At 47.9% G+C, this 22,486-nt stretch overlaps 1 protein-coding gene across 1 annotated transcript in view; it reads right to left on the reverse strand.

The window, feature by feature from the left end:
* The window catches only part of LOC139228707 (procathepsin L-like), a 30,249-nt gene extending 7,979 nt beyond the window's left edge, over positions 1–22,270 (reverse strand). The window contains exons 1-6 of the mRNA XM_070859979.1: positions 22,067–22,270; positions 10,354–10,495; positions 7,015–7,137; positions 4,490–4,642; positions 3,392–3,616; positions 2,017–2,182 (exon numbers count right to left, since the gene is read on the reverse strand). Coding sequence (XP_070716080.1) covers positions 2,017–2,182; positions 3,392–3,616; positions 4,490–4,642; positions 7,015–7,137; positions 10,354–10,485 — 799 coding nt within the window. The 5' untranslated portion in view covers positions 10,486–10,495; positions 22,067–22,270. The remainder of the gene's footprint in view (positions 1–2,016; positions 2,183–3,391; positions 3,617–4,489; positions 4,643–7,014; positions 7,138–10,353; positions 10,496–22,066) is intronic.
* Between the last annotated feature and the right edge of the window lie 216 nt (positions 22,271–22,486).

Raw genomic sequence — 22,486 nt, forward strand, 5'->3', positions numbered from 1 at the left:
AGTCAGACAATGGAAAACAGTGGAGGGGTCAAGAGAAGTGGTGGTGAGGTAGAGCTGGGTATCATCAGCGAACATTTGGAAACTGATGCTGCGTTTTCCGATGATATCGCCAAGGTGCAACATGTGGATGAGAAATAGGAAGGGGCCAAGGATAGATCCTTGGGGGACACCAGAGGTAACGGTGTGGGAGCGGGAAGAGAAGCCATTGCAGGTGATTCTCTGGCTACGACTGGCTAGATAAGAATGGAACCAGGCGAGTGCAGTCTCACCCAGCTGGATGACGGAGAGGCGTTGGCAGAGGATGATGTGGTCAACTGTGTCAAAGGCTGCAGACATGTCGAGAAGGATGAGAAGGGATAGTTTACCTTTATCACAGTAACAGGGTGTAATTTGTGACTAAGATAAAAGCTGTTTTGGTGCTGTGGCAGGAGCAGAAACCTGATGGGAGGAATTCAAATATAGAGTACCGGGAAAGATGGGCACGGATTTGGGAGATGACAACACATTCAAGGACTTTAGAGAGGAAAGGGAGGTTGGAGATGGGGCGGTAATTTTCACGGACAGAGGGGCCAAGAGGTAAGGAGAGGAGCAGGAGCCAATCATGGTTTATGTGGTCCAGCTAGATCTGGCAGTGAATGGCTGAACCAATTGTCCGCCATATTTATTCAAGTCTGCTACAGTTATAAAAAGCCCTGGTTGGACCACATCTGGAGCACTGTGTACAATTATGGGCACCGCACCTTAGAAAGGATATATTGGCCTTGGAAGGAGTGCAGTGCAGATTCACCAGAATGTTACCAGGACTCCAAGGGTTAGACTATGAGGAGAGATTGCATAAACTAGGCTTGTAGTCCCGGGAATATAGAGAGTTAAGGGTGGCTTGATTGAAGTTTTTAGGATCCTGAAAGGAATTGATAGGCTAGATAGAGAGAAACTTTTCTGCTGGTGAGGGAGTCGAGGACAAGAGGACAAAACCTTAAAATCAGAGCCAAGCTGTCCAGAAGAGAAGTTTGGAAACACTTTTTCACACAAAGGGTGGTAGAAGTGTGGAACTTTCTTCCACAAAACGCATTAGATGCTAACTCAATGACTTTAATTATGAAATTGTTAGATTTTGGTAGCCAAGGGCATTAAGGGATTATAGGGCCAAGGCGGGAGCCTGGAGTTAGGTCGCAGATCAGCCAGTATCTCACTGAATGGCAGGTCAGGCTTGAGGGCTGAATGGCCTACTCCTGTTCCCCTGGCAACGAAGAGGAGGAAGTTTGGACATCGCGGCTTGTGGGGGAGATCAGGAATCGCGGCAGGGGGCCAAGATATAGGGGCTGGAGGGGGATTGGGGGGGGGGGGAGGGGGGAGGACAAAGCAATCGGGAGGGAGGAGGCCGAAGTCTTCCTTGAGGGGTGGGGAAGCACTGTTGCTCCTCTTGACCCGCAAAGATTGCTGGAAAAGGCACTTACCTTGTGGAGCCAGCAGTTCCCACTTCCCTTTCACTGCCAACTTTCCCGACCCCTGGGAAACCCATACACAAGCAGTGAATTTTAAATTGGGCTCCCAATTGCACTGTGCGAGCCGATTTAAATATATTAATGAAGTATCCACAGTGGGACACTTGAATGCGCCAATATTACGGTGACAGGCGCGTGCATGTCGTGTTGGGGCGCGTTGTCCACATTCAAGTCTTTAACGCCCCCTTCCACCCTCTCCTGCCCTCAGTGAGGAGTTAATATCGAGGCCTATGATTCAATGAATAATTCTAACAGCCTGACCCCATATCCCACAGTCAGGTCTGAATCAACATAGTGCATGATGGTTCGTGCCATCAGGCACAATAAGCCAAATGGCCTCCTTCCGTGCTGTACGATTCTTTGATTCTGTGACAACACACTTTCTCTTTGGTCACAAGTATTTGGGAGCAAGGCATTCTGAATTTATATGCCCAAGGACACACAAAGATCAGCTGTCCATCCCCATATTGAAACCTCCCCGTGGATACTTAAACTGCCAATACTGAATTACCTGAATGGTAGAACTGAAAGGACTGATGCGTGGCATCGATAGCAACAGATATGGGTCCAGTTTTGGCAACAGCTTTAGCTAATGCCTTTTCATCGCCTTGGGTAACAAAAAAGTAATTGGTGCAATTGGTAGCTTTGTAGCTAGCCTTGTAAGTACAGGGATCGTCCTGTTTTAAAAACAAAACATGCAGTAAATACAATGTCATTATCATCCCATCACAGAAATGCCAATTAATTTATTCTGTGAGCACAGCAATTCATCACAGAAATGAGGTGCAGCTAAACTCAAAGGATATCTGAACGATTCCAGATCAAAAAACTCCCTGGAGCAAACTCTTCCTCAGTTCATTGGTGCCAGTCCCACACCCGCCAGTGCCAGAACACCGACAGTACCAGTGCAAAGTGCGTGAGGATCCAGTGTCTGGTACACCAACAGTGCCAGGGGCCAGTGCAGAGCGAGTCACATCCAGTGTCTGGAATGACTGGGCAAGGGTCAGTGCAGAGTGAGTCACATCCAGTATCTGGAACACCGACAGTGCCAGTGCAGAGTGAGTTACATCCAGTGTCTGGAATGACAGGGCATGGGCCAGTGCAGAGTGAGTTACATCCAGTGTCTGGAACACCGACAATGCCAGAGGCCAGTGCAGAGTGAGTTGGATCCAGCCTATTCTGTAATTCCAAACACCAGTGTAGGAAAGTGCTAGGGGTCAATAACACTGGCGGCTAACAGGCTACACGAATATTATAAAATCCAAGCTATACATTGCATCTCTATTTTTGCAGGCGTTTTGGGGGAAAACATCCTGGAAGTTCATCTAGTTTATATCACATAGGCCCATCTAGAGGATATCAAAATACACAGGAAGGTACATCTTGTCCATCCAATTTGATTGTAACTCTAGGACCAAAGCTGATACATGCTCCATTTCAGTCATCGTTCTGCTAGCTGTTTGAAAGTGTCCTGAGTCACTGGGTAGATTGCCAATTTGTGCCTCGAGACTTGTCCCCCAAAGGCAACAGGGTTGAAATTACCAAATCTGGCGGACAGAGGAGACTTTCACTCTGGATTCAAACATAGGTGCCAGAGCTGAATGAACAGTGATTGCATCAACTGCACTCACTAGTCTGTATCAGAGACTAGGCACTATCAATACATTAACCTGGGCAGAAGTTGAACCCAGGTTAGAGGGGTTAAAGGGCAGCGTCCGACCTATAGCAACACCCAAACCTGTTTCATACTTATGCCTTTTTCTGCATTTGATAAGAACTTATTGAAATGTTGAAAGAACAAGTCGGGTCAACTATGTGTAAGTGGAAAATTATTGGAAGAATGTTATGATTAATGTAGCAAAGTCAAATAGAAAAGAGTTACTGACAGTGCCAGTGTAGGGATATCCAGCCTCAGAGTCAATCCCATTGTTGTCATGTACATACAAGAAGGCATTTTCCATCCATCCACCACCACATCCTTGATTCCCCTGTGGTCCCGAACAATCGACCAGGTTCTGCTCGCTCAGTGAGATGAGTTTTCCTGTTTTTTTAAAGGTCTGTCCCTCCAATGCTCCAGTTGAACTGAACGCCCAGCATGAGCCGCAACTTCCCTGAAAACACACAATCAGTCGCAAAAGAAGCTGAACTTTTTGGAAATTCCGTTTTGTTACAAACCCTACACGGTTCAAATGCTGTTTGATTGGTGCTGCTAAGTCCCCACTACAAACGCTTCTGATTAGGAGTTGCAGCCAATCAGGTTACAAAGAAGAAGTGAGCCTCTCCTGCTGGTGGCCATTTTACATCTGAACAACATCTTGGTTTGAACACATAGCCTGTGTGCTCCTTGTACCTCATACTCCAAGCTCTCCCGTTAAACAAAATACATCGGCAACAGAGAGGCCAAGGCTTATTCAACCCTTTTGAAGATTCTGAGTGAGATCTTGTCAGCAAAACCAAACATGTTTATCGTTATATATGTAAACCTGTAAATACCTTGTTTAACCACCAGAGGGCTCAAACCTTGGAGTCCCAAGGGATCCCACAATCCCTTGGGAGCACCTGTACTTAAGGAGGCCTCACAGGCTGGAGAGGCACTCTGGAGACCTGCAATAAAAGACTACGGTCACACTTTACTTTGAGCTCACAGTATCTGGTCAGACTCTTTAATCATACACGACATTTATGACCTGAATTTATTCTTTGAATGCTGCCGATCAAATTTCTGTCGGTCTACACACAGGACCGTCGTCTCATCCATTGTCTTATTTTCCTAATTATATTGAATCTGATGCTGCAGTAGAACGTCAGCATGCAAAGTTAAAGATGGGACCTTGCATTTATGCTTCAGCCCCAGACTAATTCCAGATCATAACTCAGTGACTCTATCCAGATTAATGCTATCCAGTTGCTGTTCTGTTTAACACTGGCACTGTGCTGATAAGGAATCTGATCTCCAATTTGTTCAGTAGAAGAAAATCTTTTACCTGGTTCTTCACCGGAGTGACGTAACCCTTATCGCGCCAATCGACTCTCTTTGGAATCTCCACCGATTCTGGAATCCTTAAAAGCTGATCAGATGAGTTCCTTGGTTTGAACAGACGGAATCCATTCATTCGCTCATTGAACTCCTCCAAGGTCTGAAAGATGAACAAGAGCTTCAGTACGGAGTGAGCATCAGATCAGCAGAAGGAACTATTCCAAGTAAGAGTTCCCAAAATGTACTAAGAACAACCCATCCCCTACTTGCTGGGAAAGGCCACAAATTGTCCCTAGCATTGGACAAAGCAAAATAAAAAATGTGATATTACTGTGAAATCATAGAATCATAAAATGATCTCTTCCAATCTGAAATGAAGAATGAGAAGAGGTAATATAAACTAAATACAGGTTGACCCTCCCTTATCCAGAACTCCCTTATCCGGAACCACCCCTCGTCCGGAACCATTCCCGGCCACCGGGTGGCGCATGTGCAGAACTCTGACATGAACAAATTGAAGTCCTTCCTCGCTGGCCTGACCCCGCGATCCACCGCCCTTCCCCCCCCCCCGACACCATGATCTCTCTGCCGCACTCCCAGCCCCAAGCCAGCCAACCCCGATATCCCCTTGCTCAGTACCTGTACCATCCAATTTAACGTGACCACCCGCGTCCGGAAATATCCCTTATCCAGAACAGGCCAGGTCCCGAGGGTTCCGGATACGGGAGGCTCAACCTGTAGTATAATTTTAAAAGGGGTGCAGGACCAGAGAGACCTCGGGGTTCACATACACAAAATCTTTGAAGGTGGCAGGACAAGTTGAGAAAACTGTTAAAAAAAGCACACAATAATCTTGACTTTATAGCAGAGAAGGAGGCCATCCGGCCCATCGGCAGCCAGTGCCAGCTCTTTAAAGCAGCTAACCAATTAGTCCACTCATCTGCTCTTTCACCATAGCCCAGCAAAACTTTCCCCTTCCAGTGTTTATCCAATTCCCTTTCGAAAGTTATTATTGAATCTGTTTCCATTGCCCTTTCAAGCAGTGCATTCCAGATCATTTTCTCCACATAACTGAAGTCCCTCTTCCCTGGTACCATACTAGACAATCTCCTCTGCACCCTCTCTAAGGCCTTGACATCCTTCCTGAAGTGTAATGCCGAGAATCGAACACAATACTCCAGGTGGGGCATAACCAGTGTTATATAAAGGTTTAGCATAACTTCCTTGTCAAGGATATTGTCTGCTCTTTTTGATATATATTAATAACATGGAGCTGGGAATACAGGGTATAATTTCAATGTTTGCAGATGACACTAAGCTAGTCCACAGCGACCATTTTGTGCTTGGTCCCATCAAATTTGGTCCCTGTTCCAAGAAAGATCAACGAGTGATCTTGCCTCTCTAGACCTCCCCAGGAGGGCTTGTGTCAATTTGTGAACATCTCAGTCAGAGCATGCAACAAAACCAGGACTGTGCTCAATCAGTCCAGAGAAACGGAAACAGCCCCCGATAATTACTGAGACAGGGGGGTTGGGGGGGTGGAGGGGAGGTTTTGATCAGGAAAGCACGCTGTGCAATTTTAATCCACAGCATACGTCTTGTTTCCCCAGCAGGTCCCCCGCCAGGAAGCCAGCCTGTGTGGCAGGCTTGGCTCCCTGTCGGGCCAAGAATGCTCTGGAGGAGGCCGCAGCCCAGGAGCAGGTAGGGAGCCTGCAGCTGGGTTAGTGGGAGCATGGGGGGAGGGAGGGTCGCCGATCCTGGGAGGGAGGGGCGATCTCCGATCCCGTGGGGGTGATCTCTAATCCCTCAGGGGTCAGATCTCCAATCCTATGGGGGTTAGGGTAATCTCTGATCCGGGGGGTGGTGGGATCTCCGGTCCAGAGGGGAGGGGTCCAATGGCAGGCAGAGGTGGTTAGTTTGGTGGGCTGGGAAGGAGCACACCTGCTCCTCTTGGCCCACAAGGAGTACTGTAAAGTCACTTATCTTTTGCACAAAGCATTCCTCGCCTCCCTTTAGCTGCCGGGTTTCCCAAGGCCCGAGAAATCCGGCCGGCCCGGGAAACCTGGAACATAGGTTAAATCTGAAGCACACAATCTCATGCTAATATTTAAAAGATGAACCCGGGAGTGGGAGCGGGCTGGTTAACTGCCTCCCACTCACCCCCCACCTGTCCGCCCAACCCCACCTCACCCACCCGCCCAGCCTCACCCCACCCGCCCTCACCCCACCCGCCCGCCCTGCCCAGCCCCAACCCACCCGCTCAGCTCAGCTGCACCCCACCCGCCCAGCTCTGCCCCACCCGCCCGCCCCAGCCCCGCCCCACCCGCTTGGCCCAGCCCCACCCCACCCGCCCGCCCAGCCTCCGTTAAATCTGGAACTGGGCGGCTTGGGTCGGGTTTGAGATTTTTTCAATTCATCAGTTGTTCCCATCACCAGCTGCAGACTGGTTACCACCAATACTTTACCCTAATATTACACAGCTCCACATGCCTGTTCAAAAATCCTTCCCCGCCTTAGTACATTCTCACTTACCATGTCCCCAAACTGGTTCATCTGAAGATCATAGGTGTGTTTACCCATCGAGTACTCCAGGTTGTGATATCCAACAAACCTGAAGTTTTTCTCCCACACCATTCTCCGAGCATTTTCTTCATGCTGAAAAAAAAGTTAGAAAATCAGAGGTTTGAAACAAGTTGGAAATTTCTTCCCTCGAAACAGTTTTAGAGATAAATGCGCGTCAGTCACTTCTGCAGATATTCTCAGTGAAAACCACTGCACTCTCATGATTGATAGCTTTTTCTTAAATACTCCTGCTCCTGGATCAAAGAAAGGTTCAACATTGAGCAATACTCTCCTTGTATGATGTTCTGCAATGGCTGATTTGTAACAACCAGTTCTTTACCCTAAAACGTTTTATCAAAGAGGGGATGAAGATTTCCATGTACTCCCACAAGGTTTCAATTATTAAAGGCACTGACCACTGTGGAACTGGATAGACAAAGCAAGAAGCCACCAGGGTAAATACTGTTTTTTTCCCCCTGGCTGGAGAGTCTAGAACTAGGGGGCATCGTCTCAGAATAAGGGGTCGGCCATTTAGGACTGCGACGAGGAGAAATGTCTTCACTCAAAATGTTTTGAATCTTTGAAATTCTCTACCCCAGAGGGCTGTGGTTGCTCAGTCATTGAGTATATTCAAGCAGAGATCAACAGATTTTTGGATACTAAAGGAACCAAGGGATATGGGGATAGTGGCGGGAAGGTGGAGTTGAGGTAAAAGATCTTATTGAATGGCAGGGCAGGCCTGAAGGGCCGAATGGCCTTCTCCTGCTCCTAACTCTTATGTTCTGATCTGTACTGAGTTACCGGCAATAGGGTACAATTGACCTCAGCTCCCCGGCCTTCCTGGTCACTATCAATTTCCTGCTGGAAAACTTGCGTCTGCAGAAACTGGATGAGGACAGGGTTGGACATGGCTGTGATACCTTCCAAACAGCTTGATGACAATGTCCAGGCTCACACGTGGAGGACGATCGTTGCCAAGGTACCAGAGGGCAGCTCCTGTCTGTGAAACTGTGCCGAGCCAGAGTCCATACCTTCCACAGGTAGGGAGAAGGGTTTCTGTATATTTTGCCCATTGCCATGTTTTGTTCTTGGGATGTGGGTGACACCAGAAAGGAACTACTTATTGACCATCTGTCGGTGTCTGGAGGGCATTAAGAATTAACCACCTAATGTGGGGCTGGAGTTACATGTAGGCCAGATCGGGTAAGGATGGCAGGACCCTGCCCCGAAGGCCATTAGTGAACCAGTTGGGTTTTTGTTTCACAATAAAATGGTCAGTTTCTGGTGCCAGCCCACAAGTTCCCACATTTAGTGAATTCAATTTCCCAACTTGTTTGAACTCATGACCTCTGGATTGCCCGTCTAGTACGATAACCTCTGGACGAACATGACTATCATCGATCGGCTAAACTATTGGGCCCAAGTTTCCGCCCTCTAAGAACGGCGCAAAAAGGGCGCCGAAAAGTTACCTTGTGATTCTCCGGTCTTTTCTGGACATCTTCGTGATCGGCGTGGCGCAGCACAAGGGGTCGGGGGCGGAGCCAGGACCCTGCACTGAAAACAGTGCCGGGACCTCTGCACATGCGCACGAGAGTGCGCGCGCATGTGCAGTAGCTCCAGGCCCCCGAGGCTGCGTGGGAGGGGCCCGAAGCACGCCGCCCCTAGCCCTGGCCGAATGGGATCCCAGGGCGAAGATCGGACTCGGGCCTCCCTCCCTCCCTCCCGTTCAGCTCCTGCTCCCCACCCCCCTCCCGTTCAGCCATTTCCCCTCCGCCCCCTCCTCCTCTCCCCACCCCCTCCCTCCCTCCACGTCCTCGGTGGGGCATCTTGCTGGGGGCAGGCCCCGCCCAAAGTCTTCGGCGTGGCAAGGCATCTGCGTCCTTGGCGGGGCCCATTCAGCCTCCCTCTACACCCCCTCTCCTCTACCCCCTCTCCTTCTTCCCCCCCTCCCTCTCCTCTCTCCCCCCTCCCCCCTTTCACCCCCTCTCCTCTCCCCTTCCCCCCTCTCTTTTCCCCTCCTTCCTCTCCCCTCCTCCTCCTCCTCCCCCTCTCCTCACTCTCTCCCCCCCCTCTCTCCTCTCTTGCCCTCTCCTCTCTCTTCCAACCTCTCCTCTCTCTCTTCCAACCCCACCTCCCTCTCCTCTCTCTCTTCCAAACCCTCCTCCCTCACCCCCCTCACATCTCTCCCCCCCCCCCTCTCCTCCATCCTCCCCGGCCCCCTCTCCTCTTTCCCCCCTCCTCTCCCCTCCCCTTCCTCTCTTCCCCCCCACCCCTCCCCCTTCCCCCCACTCCCTTTGCCCCCACCCCCCTCTCCCCCCACACTCCCCTCTCACCCACCCCCGCTCTCCCCTCACTCCCCCTCGCCCTTCTCACTCCTCCTCTCCAGCCCCCCTTTCTCCAATACCTCTCCCCACCCCACCCCCTCCCCAAACGGTGGAGGGAAACCTATTTTACAACTAAGCATAAAGGTTGTTGAGGAATTATTGGGCTATTCATTCTTTACCATAATGTTAGTCACAGTATATGATGTGGAACAGATTGCAATATTGTATAGAACTGAATTTGAAACAAGAACCCTGTCTCTCTCTACAGGTGTATCCTGTTCAGCAGTTTCCTGCCTGAACTTAGCAGAGCAACTCTGTTACTGTTCATTGTGCTGGTAACAGTCAGGCAGCTTGTGGGGTTTGTACAGCATTTCCAGATGTGCAGGTTTGCCCTGACCTGTCAGCGCTCCAACATGGCCTGTGCTACAAGGTGACAGCATGGTGGTTCCCGGGCACATCCTGATCCAAGTTAATCAGTGGAGCATGAACCTCGACCTCTCTTAAACCATCAAAACGCATACCTCTCCTGACAGTTCAATGCTGTCTCGGTTCTGTGTGCACCAACCAGGAGAGCCTCGCAACCAATGGGTCGTGGGGAGGTGGCAGGGGGAGGGGCAGTACAGTTCCAGAAGCTCACATCTTGCCAAACTTTGAATATCGTTGAAATGGATGGACAGGGAAGGCTTTTCGCAAACAAATCAACTTCTTTAGGACTGCTGCTGCTTTCTGCTGTACAACAAAACCTTGTAATTACCAGTAGGACCATGGGCTGCTGCAGATTTTATATATTTTAATGCTTTATTCAGTGCCAGACATGATATTAAAAAATTTTTAATCTGGTCAATCCATACTCAGTATGCTTTATTCTTTAATTATTACTCTATTTCATAGAAATGAGATGTCAGCTGTGGTTCAGTGGTAGCCTACCACCTCTAAGTCAGAAGGTCATGGGTACGTCCTTGAACCATGTGTTTTGTAGCCTCACCCCTGTGTCCTGTTTCTGGTGAAACACCTTCCACTTCTCCCAGCCTTCAGTCAGCACTGGATCAAACTGTGACGTGGCAGTGACAGCCAGAACCACCATCAGGAAACTGCCCAGAAACAAGGCGGCCTTCATGATGGCTTATCTGAAAAATAAAAACACAAACAGAGATGTCACCTTTTGTTCTTTCAAGGTTCCTCATTCCATGAACTGCACTCCAGCTGAGAGCAATAGCAGCTGATCTCTCACAGGCCATCACTGTGTTGCTGAGCAAACAGTCGCTTCGTCATGCCCGGGGTTCATGGTTCACCATGGTCCAGTCACCCTCTGCTGCTCCATCCATGTTGGGAATCTCTGACCTTTCTCTCCAAGCTTCCCTACAATGACTTGGGTGGGATTGGGAATGTGATGTAAGGGGGCTGTCGGTCACATACAACTGCACGCAAGCGTCACCCAATCGGGTCGCAGTCAGAGATTTCAATTGCTTCTATTTTTTGCCTGGGTTCATAGCGTGACATTGGGCATGAGCGCAATGCCACCAGAACAAGTATCAGTGGAAGTGCCACCCCAGAGAAGGGCAACACTAAAGTCAAGCAAGTGGCCCAGTCAACTAAAGTTCATCAACTCTGTCCTGGTTGCACATAATTATTATTTGCTGGTTTGTCCTATTTTGAACTGTGTTGGCCTGGAGGGTTGGAAAGAGCTGTCTCTGTTAATTGGTTCCTTGGTGCATAAATCCTAAATCAGGGCATCAAGATCTACTGGCATAAGCAACTTGAGATCAACATTCCCGCTAAGCTGTGTGTCCGTGCAGCCGTCTGGAGGTCCCGTGCAGGCTACTCACGGGCTTTCAATGTGAATAACCATGCGAGCGAGAAATATTGAATGGGCCAAGCAGCCAGTTAACAAGACCGCGCACCAAAAAACATTAGAGGGAATATTGCTTGAGATATATGGAAATTAATGGCAACATGGGATTTACACTTTATATATTTGACTCCATGGAATGCACCTATGTGGCCCACAGAGGGAATAGCTGGGACACCCCAGTATTAGCCACATCTCGCCAATCAGAAAAACATTAATTTACCCCGACTCTTTGCTTTCTGTCCTCTAACAACATGGCTATCAAAACCCAATATCCATCATTTTCCTTTTATCTTTTAACTATGTGATTTCCTAAAACAATTCAATTAAATTAGTTAAGCACAACCCGCCCTTCACAAACCCATGCTGGCTAATCCTTCTTTGCTTATGCTTTTCTAAGTATCACTGATTTCATCCCATATTAGAGGCTATAAGGTCCTGAAATTTCATAGATATTCCATCAGACTCCTAGGTTTAATGTCTCATATGAAGGATCAAGTCTTGGTGTGGGCCTTGAACCCACAACCTTCTGTTCCAAAGACAAGAGCTATATACTAAGCCAAGCAGGCACAATAAGAACAAGTACTTTGTAACAGCTGAAAAGTCATGAGCCCTTTTCATCATAACCGAGTCGCCAAACTTGCAAGCTCTACCTGGGGAGCAAATGCCACCACTTGGCGCTCATCCACTCTCGCACTGTGCCATTTGCTTGTGGAATATTGCGTTCAGTTACTGCACACTAATCTGGTGGATACTCCCCTGCACGCTATGTGATTTGTGTCAGGCACATTTCTCCCTACTCTCCTCCTGTGGTTATCAGTCCTCTGTAACACAACTCCTCCACCTCTTTGTTATTCAGATGCAGTAACAAAATTGGCCACGTCGTACTTGAGTGCTTCTCAACTTCTTCCATATTGGACAGGGTCAGAACGCCCCACATCTTCATTACTGGGCGACTTTGTGACTAGGACAAATGACCTTGCGGACAAATACAAACCATGTCCCACATCACTGAATCATGCCCACTAACTAAATGATCTAGTGGTCTACTCGCTTTGCAGGTCCGTGTTGACAGTGCGCTAAAATGGCCGGAGTTATATGTCGAGTTTGCGTGCACTAAATAAATCACAACATTGTACGCCAGCTATTGGATAATGGGCCTGACTTTGCTGGAGAAGTAATGGCGGGTTAAAAGTTCCCACTGTTATCAATGTGCAAATCGGCCAGGCTTTGCACAAACAGCATCTTACCCGTAACCTCCCCGTTATGTTTAAGAACTTGCTGGATTTGCCCATTAACTTGCTGCAGAAAATTAGGGCAGGAATTTAACAGTGCAAGTTCCTTTTTAACAATGTGGTAATTGTTAATGATCCATCAACCTCTCTGGCCCAAAAAGGGGAAAATTTAAACTGTTCAACCTCATCCCTGTGAATAGCAAATTGTTGTTAGTGAAAGGGACATGTGTTGATTTTTTTTTCTTGTTTTACTTTTGTCTCTTTTTTCTCTCTTAATCCAATCTTTCTTTCCTTCTCTTTATTTCTCTTTCTGTACCTGCTTGACCTTATTTCACCCACTCTTATTCACCCGCTGCTCTGCCATTCCTGTTTCTTTCTCACTTCTTAAATCTCAATGGTTATGGCAATACACAGTTGGTTTCACTGTTCACTAAGGTCCCAGATGACCCGTTTCCCTCACTGCGCAGTTTAAGATCGACTTCCAGCAAGTGAAGGCGCAAACATTCTCCGAGCTAAAGGGTACAGAAAAAGGTCTATCTGATAATGGTGTTCGCCGTGAGATACCTCACTCCAGCAAGGTTTATGTTTGACACCACTCAGGTTCAGCAAATGAAAAAGGCTTGGCAAGCAGTTGGTCCTTTTAAACTCACTTTAAAGGTTTAAATGTAAGTTTTTCTTAGAGCAGCGAAGGCGAAAGGGAGATTTGATAGAGGTGCTCAAATTCTTGAAGAGCTTGGATAGAGTAAATAATGGGGTACTGAAGTTGCATGAGCAACCATGATCATATTGAATGGCCGAAGGGCCGAGTGGCCTACTCCTGCACCTACTTTCTATGTTTCTATAAGGAGAAACTGTTTCCAGTGACAGCCCAAGGACAAAGTTTAAGGTGATTGGAAAAAGAACAAGAGGCAACATGCGGGAAAAAATGTTTTACGCAGTGAGCTGTTACAATCTGGAATGCACTGCCTGAAAGAGTGGTGGAAGCAGATTCAATAATAACTTTCAAAAGGGAATTGGATAAATAGAACATAAGAACATAAGAATTAGGAGCAGGAGTCGGCCATACGGCTCTTCGAGCCTGCTCCACCATTCAATAAGATCAAGGCTGATCTTCAACTTCAACTCCACTTTCCCGCACGATCCCCTTGTCCCTTGATTCCCCCAGACGCCAAAAATCTATCTCTCTCAGCCTTGAATGTACTCAATGACCCAGCACTCACAACTCTCTGAGTGAAGAAATTCCTCCTCATCTCAGTCTTAAATGGTGGTTCCCTTATCCTGAGACTATGCCCCCTAGTTCTAGACTCTCCAGCCAGAGAAGACAACCTCTCAGCATCTACCCTGTCAATCCCCCTCAGTATCTTATACCAGATTGAAGGGATTCAAACATGGAGTTCCGGAAAGATGGCACGGATTTGGGAGGCGATAACACGCTCATAAACTTTGGAGAGAAAGGGGAGATTGGAGATGCGGCAATAGCTTGCAAGCACGGTGCAGTTTTTTTTTTTTGAGAGGGGTGTTGATGGCAGAGAAGGGGACAGTACGCGAGGAGAGAGAACCGTTAACAATATCAGCTAACATGGGAGCCTGTAAAGGAAGTTGGGTGGTCAGCCGTTTAGTGGGAATAGGGCAAGGGAGCAGGAAGTGGATCTCATGGACAAGATGAGCGTGTAAAGGTCAAGAGGGGAGATCGGAGAGAAACTAGAGAAAGATGTGAGTTCAGGGCTAGGGCAGGGGCAAACCTCAGAGGAAGTTTGGCTCGGTGGGCTAAGAAAAGGAAGGGAAGTGGCAGAGGCAGCTGATCGGATGGTCGCAATCTTTGTGATAAAGAAGTTCATGAGCTCCTCACACTTGTTGTTGGAGGTGAGTGTGGTGGAGACGGGAGAGGGGTTTAAGGAGACGGTTTGCAGTAAAGAATAGTAGCCGGGGGCTATTTTTGCATTACAGAATGATCCTGGAATAGTGAGCAGTTTTGGCAGACAAGAGTAAGACCCGATAATGCTTTATGTGGTCCAGCCAGAACTGGCGGGGAATGACTAAATCAGCTGTCCGCCACATCCGTTCAAGTCTGTGCCCCTTGGACTTGAGGGAGCGTAGATGAGAGCTGTACCAGGGGAACAGCCAGGGTGAGAGAGAATAATGGGACTAGGGCATCAAAGGTCATGGTAAAAGTGTGGTTGAGCAGATCGGTAGTTGCAGAGATGTCATGGTGAATGGAGGTCCAAAGGCTGGACAGTTTGGAGTTGATAAGTGTAGTTGCATGAGAGTTTGGAGAGAGTTTTTTCCAGTGGCTGACGTAAAAGGAAGTAGGGTTGGGTGGGGGAAGGTGGATGTGGATGGAGAGCGATACGAGGAAATGGTCAGAGATGGCCTTATCTGCAATTGACATGCTAGGAATAGCGAGGCCACGAGAGATGGCATGTTCAAGGGGGTGGCCGTGAATATGGGTTGGGGAGTTTACATGGAGGGAGAGATTAAGGAGGCTAGGAGGGTAATGAACTCAGAGGAGAGTGAGCATGATGAATTGAGATGGAGGTTGAAATCACAGAGGATGAGAAGTTGCTCGGTGCAGAGGCTGAGGGAGGAAATCCCGGTGATAACAATTTTATTGTACATGGGTGGGCGATAGAGAACAAGAATTTTAAATGTGATGTGAGAGGGGTGGAATAAGGTGAGATGTTCAAAGGAGGAGACCCAATCCACTCAATCTCTCCTCATAGGTCAACCCTCTCATCTCAGGAATCAATCTGGTGAACCTTTGTTGCACCGCCTCTAAGGCAAGTATGCCATTCCTCAGATTTGGAGACCAAAACTGTGCACAGTACTTCAGGTGGGGTCTCACAATTGCAGCAAGACTCCCTTGCTCTTGTACTCCAAACCTCTTGCAATAAAGACCAAAATGTAATTTGCCTTCCTAATTGCTTTCTGTATCTGCATGATGACTTTCTGTGTTTTCTGTACAGGGCATTTAATAGTTTCTCACCATTTAAAAAATATTATGTTTTTCTATTCTTCCTACCAAATTGAATAACATCACATTTCCCCACATTATATTCCATCTACTACCTTATTGCCCACTTCATCATCATTGGCGGTCCCTCGAAACGAGGATGTCTTGCTTTCATGCCAAAAAAAGGACGAGTTCACAGGTGTTTCAATGAAGGACCTGAACTACACCCTGAAGGGTGGAAGATGCCTGTGCGTGGATTTTTTTAACGTGTGGTGGCCGTTGCACACCAGCCACCACACGGGATTGACACAGCTAGGTCTTGGTCCAGTGGCAAGGATTACCCAAGACTAACTGGAGACTTGCTCTGCTGCACACACCCAGTGCGTGCATATAGCGCAGTGTGGACTGGTCCTTGCTGCCCCGGGCCCCGGACCCCGGGCCCCGAACTCGCGCTTCCCCTGGGCCCCGATCACGTCCCTCTCTCGCAGCTCCTTCGCCCTGACCTCGCTGCTCCTGCTGTATCTGCCCACGTTCCAATCAATGACCTGGATCTTGCTGACATCACTCTTCACAGCCGTCGCCCTCCTGCACCAGCTCGCGCTGTACCTTGCAGTGGCATGCCTCCATGCTGCCCATGGCCGCCGCTTGCCGCTCCTTTTATGGCCCCGACCTGCCGCTGATGGTCCCACGCAGGTCGGGGCCTCCAAGCTGCCCACTTACTTAACCTATTTATATCCCTTTGCAGATTCTTTGTGTCCTCCTCATAGCTTACTTTCTCACCTAGCTTTGTAGCATCAATATACATGGATACATTGCACTCAGTTCCTTCATCTAAGTCATTAATATAGATTGTAAATAGCTGAGTCCTCAGCACTGATCCTTGCGGCACCCCACTAGTTACAGCCTGTCAACCTGCCAATGCATCCATTATCTCTGCAGCCACCTCTCTAGGCTGTAGACCATCAGGTTGCTGGCCTTTAGTCCCATTCATTTCTTGAAAAGGAAAAATCTGCTGGGCTATGGGGAAAGAGCAAGAGAGTGGGACTAATTAGCTCTTTCGGAGAGCCGGCACAGGCACGATGTACCAAGTGGCCTCCTTCTGTGCTGTATCATTCTATGATTCTCTGTGACTGTGTGAAATCCTCCCCCATTCCATGCTATAGTGTATTTGACAACAACATTATGGAAGTCCTTATTATTGTGACATGTTAATAAACTATTTCAAGATTCTGCAGCTTTCAGCCAGCGAGCCCATTGTAGTTAAAGGGGTAAAGTCTTCCCAAAAATGTGTGGAATGAACAACCTTTCCCAAAAACTATAGCCCTTTAAATGAATAAACACATTTCGCACGAACATCTGACTCAGCTGAGTTGAAGTAACTTTGACTGGAAACACATTTCCTCCAAGAGACTGGAAAGGAACTGGCACAAGCTTGGTCTGTGTCAGCACCTCAAAGTTGTTTTAGTCTCAGGATCTCATGTTCAGACTGTTTAAGAAAGTTAGTTCTGTTTTTACTCTCATTTCTTGTTCCCAAATATTGGTCCTATTTTAGTTTTGGATTTGGAAACACTGGCGTCCAAAATTTAGTCTCGCATTTTCATTTACTCAATCGACACTTTTCAGGATTTTTTTCTTGTCAAAATTTATGTTACAAAATGTGTCACAATTCATGTTTACTTCTTACAATATAATTACTTTTTACGATACACAGCAAGTTATTAAAATAATGAATATAGCCAAACCTAATTAAATTCACTGACTCCCAACCCCTGCCGCTATAGCCCTGCGTCAGGGAGTGAGGTTCAGTGCTCAGGGAGAAGCAGCAAAGCTGCCCGGCTCCCGGAACAAAACACATTGTACAACAGCGTACATCACAGGCCCACATGAACTCTCCCTCCCCCAGTTTGTGTGTATGTGTGTCTCTCTCTCTGTCTGTCTCTCTCTCTCTCTCTCTCTCCAGTTTGTGTGTGTCTCTCTCTCTCCAGTTTGTGTGTGTGTGTGTGTGTGTGTGTGTCTCTCTCTCTCTCTCTCTCTCTCTCGTTTGTGTGTGTGTGTGTGTGTCTCCCTCTAGTTTGTGTTTTTCTTTCTCCACAGTTTGTGTTTCTCTCTGTAAATGCAAGTCTTTCTTTCTTCCATAACCAACAGTAATATACTAACTCACCGATAATCTACATGTAACTGGTATTCATAGGTATAATGCCCTAATACGCTACCTCGCTACCTATAACTAGTAATTCTATACCCCGTTGATATTCACCCTGAAACCAAAGCCCAAATCCCCAGCACTGCACAGGGAGTGGTCAGGCTCCCCTTGATAGCACTTTGAACAGGTTTGATCTCTCTCACTATCTCCTTGCACTCTGGTTTGCACTCAGTTACCGTGTGAAGGTGACGACCCTGTACTGGGAACCTCAGTCACAGCTCATCTGTATTTGGACTTCACACATCAAAAGTGGCCAGTACAGCCCACCTTGACCCAAACCACTAAACCACTCCCTGGGCTCGAACTCGATAAAAGGAGAGTTTTCATAGAATGACAGAAATTACAGCGCAGGAGGAGGCCATTCGGCCCCCAGTGCTGGCCCGTTCTCCTGTAACCCTATTCCCCCCAGATCCTTTTGTATTCCTCCTTTTCAAATATTCATGCCCCTCTCTTTGAACTTAATGTTTTAGTTTCATGACGATTGACATCATGATCTCAGTGAAACGAGAGGGCGGTGTGGTAAGTTATTGCGCCGGTGCAAACCATGAGCCAAATTTGCCAATTGGGCGGTAAACTCTGGAAGCCCGCCGTAACGCCTATAAAACACCCTTTACCGCCCCTCCGAGATGCTAGCAGGGGCACAAGTGAGCCGAACGTCCAGCTTTAGTCTCTACCTCAATAGACACATGTGGTGAAGGATCCCACGGTCCAATAGCCCTCAGTTCAAGAACCTTCTGCCTCCCTTCCCCGGTGGTTGGTCCAGTGAGAATCCTCAGTCTCTGTACTCCTGTTCCCCATTCGCCCACCAGTGCAAATCATTTTTCATTATTTACCCACAGTAAGGTCCCCAGGTTTCACTCATCCTTTACTAGCTGCTCCTCTCAGCGCTGCTCCCACTCCTCACCGTACTGCTGCTGCTGCTGCTGCTCCAGGCTCCGTGGGAAATGCTGGACCCCACGCCCACACCCCTGCCCCACTGTAACCCCTCCCGTCTGTGCCACAATACCCCGACCCCCATTCCCCAGTCCCCTTCACTCCCTCAACCTCCCATCCCCTGATCCACCATCCATAGTCTTTCTCGCTCCCCCAGGATCCATTCACAAGTCTCCATTTTTTTCTCTAAGCCCCCATTCCACAGTCTCACTCTCTCCCCCCCCTCCCCCCACCACCGACTGCTGACATCGCCCTGATTCCAGAGTCCTCCGTCCTCCCCCGATTCCAGACTCCCGGCCCCCTCCCGACTGCACACCAGCCAGTCTCTGCTCTCTGCACAGTTGTTAATGAGCCAGAGCAGCAGTCGGTGATGTCACAGAGCGGGCAAGGTGCACTGCGGTGGGAAATTTAAAGTGCTGATATCCCAGGCAGCTAGAGGCAGTTTTTGGGGCAGGTAGCACTGGTTTCGGGTGACTCCCATCGAAAGGGTTTGAAACCCGATGTGGGACTGCAGACTAGTGACAGCTGTGACTCAGTGGGTAGCACTCTCGCCTCTGAGTCAATAACATTGTGGGTTCAAGTCCCACTCCAGAGAATTCAGCACAAAAATCGAGGCTGACACTCTAATGCAATGCTGAGGGAGTGCTGCACTGTCAGAGATGTCGTCTTTCAGAAGAGGCGTTAAACCGAGCCCTCGTCTACTCTCTCAGAAGAATGCAAACGATCCTATTTCAAAGCGGTGCAGGGGAGTTATCACTGGTGTCCTGGCCAATATTTATCCCACAATCAACATAACAAAAGCAGATCATCTGGCTTCATCACATTTCTGTTTGGGGGGAGTTTGCTGAGTGCATATTGGCTGCTGTGTTTCCTACATTACAACAGTGACTAGAATTCAAAAGTACTTCATTGGCTGTAAAGCACCTTGGGGCTTCATGAGTCGTGTAACGTGCTATATAAATGCAAGTCTTTCTTTCTTCCATAACCAACAGTAATACAATAACTCACCGATAATCTATGTGTAACTGGTGCTAATGGGATTAGGCCGGATAGCTCTTGTTGGCCGGCGCGGACACAATGGGCCAAAATGGCCTCGTTCCATGCTGTAAACTTCTATGATTCTATGACTAATAGGTGTTTTTTGAGGATGTAATTGTAGAGTGGATAAGGGAGAACTAGTGGATGTGGTGTATTTGGACTTTCGAAAGGCTTTTGACAAGGTCCTACAAGAGATTAGTGTGCAAAATTAAGGCACATGGGATTGGTGGGTAATGTATTGACATGGATAGAGAACTAGTTGGCAGACAGGAAGCAAAGAGTGGGAATAAACGGGTCCTTTTCAGAAAGGCAGACACTGACTCGTGGGGTACCGCAAGGTTCAGTGCTGGGATCCCAGCTAATTACAGTATATATTAATGATTTAGACGAAGGAATTGAATGTAATATCTCAAGTTTGCAGATGACACTAAGCTGGGTGGCAGTGTGAGCTGTGAGGAGGATGCTAAGAGGCTGCAGGGTGACTTGGACAGGTTAAGTGAGTGGGCAAATGCATGGCAGATGCAGTATAATATGGAAAAGTGTGAGGTTATCCACTTTGGTGGCAAAAACAGGAAGGCAGATTATTATCTGAATGGTGACAGATTAGTAAAAGGGGAGGTGCAACGAGAACTGGGTGTCATGGTACATCAATCATTGAAAGTAGGCATGCAGGTACAGCAGGCAGTTAAGAATGCAAATGGCATGTTGGCCTTCATAGCGAGAGAATTTGAGTATAGGAGCAGGGAAGTCTTGCTGCAGTTGTACAGGGCCTTGGTGAGACCACACCTCGAGTATTTTGTGCAGTTTTGGTCTCCTAATCTGAGGAAGGACATTCTTACTATTGAGGGAGTGCAGCGAAGTTCATCAGATTGATTCTCGGGATGGCAGGACTGACATATGAAGAAAGACTGGATCGACTAGGCTTATATTCACTGGAATTTAGAAGAATGAGAGGGGATCTCATAGAAACATATAAAATTCTGACGGGATTGGACAGGTTAGATGCAGGAAGAATGTTCCCTATGTTGGGGAAGTCAAGAACCAGGAGTCACAATCTAAGGCTAAGGTGTAAGCCATTTAGGACCGAGATGAGGAGAAACTTTTTCACCCAGAGAATTGTGAACCTGTGGAATTCTCTACCACAGAAAGTTGTTGAGTCCAGTTCGTTGAATCTATTCAAAAGGGAGTTAGGCGTGGCCCTTACGTCTAAAGGGATCAGGGAGTATGGAGAGAAGACAGGAGTGGGGTCCAAATACAGATGAGCTGTGACTGAGGTTCCCAATACAGATTTGCATGATCAGCCATGATCATATTGAATGGTGGTGCAGGCTCGAAGGGCCGAATGACCTGCTCCTGCACCTATTTTCTATGTTTCTAAGTCTTTCTTTCTTCCATAACCAACAGTAATACAATAACTCACCGATAATCTATACGTAACTGGTACTAATGGGATTAGGCTGGATAGCCTCTTGTTGGCCAGCGTGGACACTATGGGCCCAAATGGCCTCCTTCCGTGCTGTAAACTTCTATGATTCTATGACTAATAGGTATAATGCCCTCATATCCTACCTATAACTAGTAATTCTATACCCCGCTGATATTCACCCTGAAACCAAAGCCCAAATCCCCAGCACTGCACAGGGAGTGGTCAGGCTCCCCTTGATAGCACTTTGAACAGGTTTGATCTCTCTCCTTGCACTCTGGTTTGCACTCAGTTACCGTGTGAAGGTGACGAATCTGTACTGGGAACCTCAGTCACAGCTCATCTGTATTTGGACTTCACACGTTAAAACCGGCCAGTACAGCCCGACCCAAGCCAAACCCAGAGATCGCACAAAGGACCGCGGGCTCAGTGTTTGGAGCACTTCTCACAGGGCACATCATCCTAAACCCAGCTCAGCACCAACATTTCTAAACCACTCCCTGGGCTCGAACTTGATAAAGGAGAGTTTTCATAGAATGATAGAAGTTACAGCGCAAGAGGAGGCCATTCGGCCCCCAGTGCTGGTCCTCTCTCCTGTAACCCTATTTCCACCCAGATCCTTTTATATTCCTCCTTTTCAAATATTTATGCCCTTCGCTTTGAAATGAAATTTTAGTCTCTACCTCAGTACAATTACAACAGTGACTACACTTCAAAAGTACTTTCATTGGCTGTAAAGCGCTTTGGGACGACTAGTAATCATTAAGGGCACGTCTTTCTTTCACATATAGGTCAGACTGCATTCCATAAAAGACCTCAGTGAACCAGCTGGATGTTTACGACAATCCGACAGCTTTATGGTCACTTTTACTGAAACCACTTATTATTTCCAGATGTTTTTAAAAACTGAATGCAAATTCTCAAACTACCATGGTGGGACGTTGTTTTGATTGCTTCCCCAACAAATGTAATCATTTGCCACTTTAGGTTCAAAAACTGATCCAGAAAAAGTCTTCCAACTATTCTTTGAAAGGGACCAGCCTTGAAGACAAAGAGCAAGCTCCTACCTGCTGTGTCTTTCACCCAGGAAGTTGAAAGGTGCCCGGAGCAGCTGCCAGTCGCTCTGCCGGTCAGTCTCACTGTCTCCGCTCAGGGTCCCACACTGAAGCCAGCTTTGTGGGCAGTCCTGCCTTATAGCCTCTTGCGGGGCTCGGCTCGGCTGGAGTCGGGACGAATGCAGCGGGCAGCAGAAAGTGAAGCAACTTCCTCCTCCAGTCGATCTCATGTGACTGGGAAACTCCCAACACTGGCCTCGCTCAGCGGTGCTATTCCGTGCAGAATGTGCAAGCAGTAAAAACGGTGTAATATACAAGCTGAGAAATGTGTGCGCAAACAACGCCGCGTGTGCACGCTGTATAGACGCTGCACACGGCAGGAAGGAATGCTGTGCCCATTGCGGTTAAATGCAACCCCACAACCCATATGGA

The sequence above is a fragment of the Pristiophorus japonicus genome, chromosome 18 (assembly GCF_044704955.1).
Source record: "Pristiophorus japonicus isolate sPriJap1 chromosome 18, sPriJap1.hap1, whole genome shotgun sequence".
Classification (NCBI taxonomy): Eukaryota; Metazoa; Chordata; class Chondrichthyes; family Pristiophoridae; genus Pristiophorus; species Pristiophorus japonicus.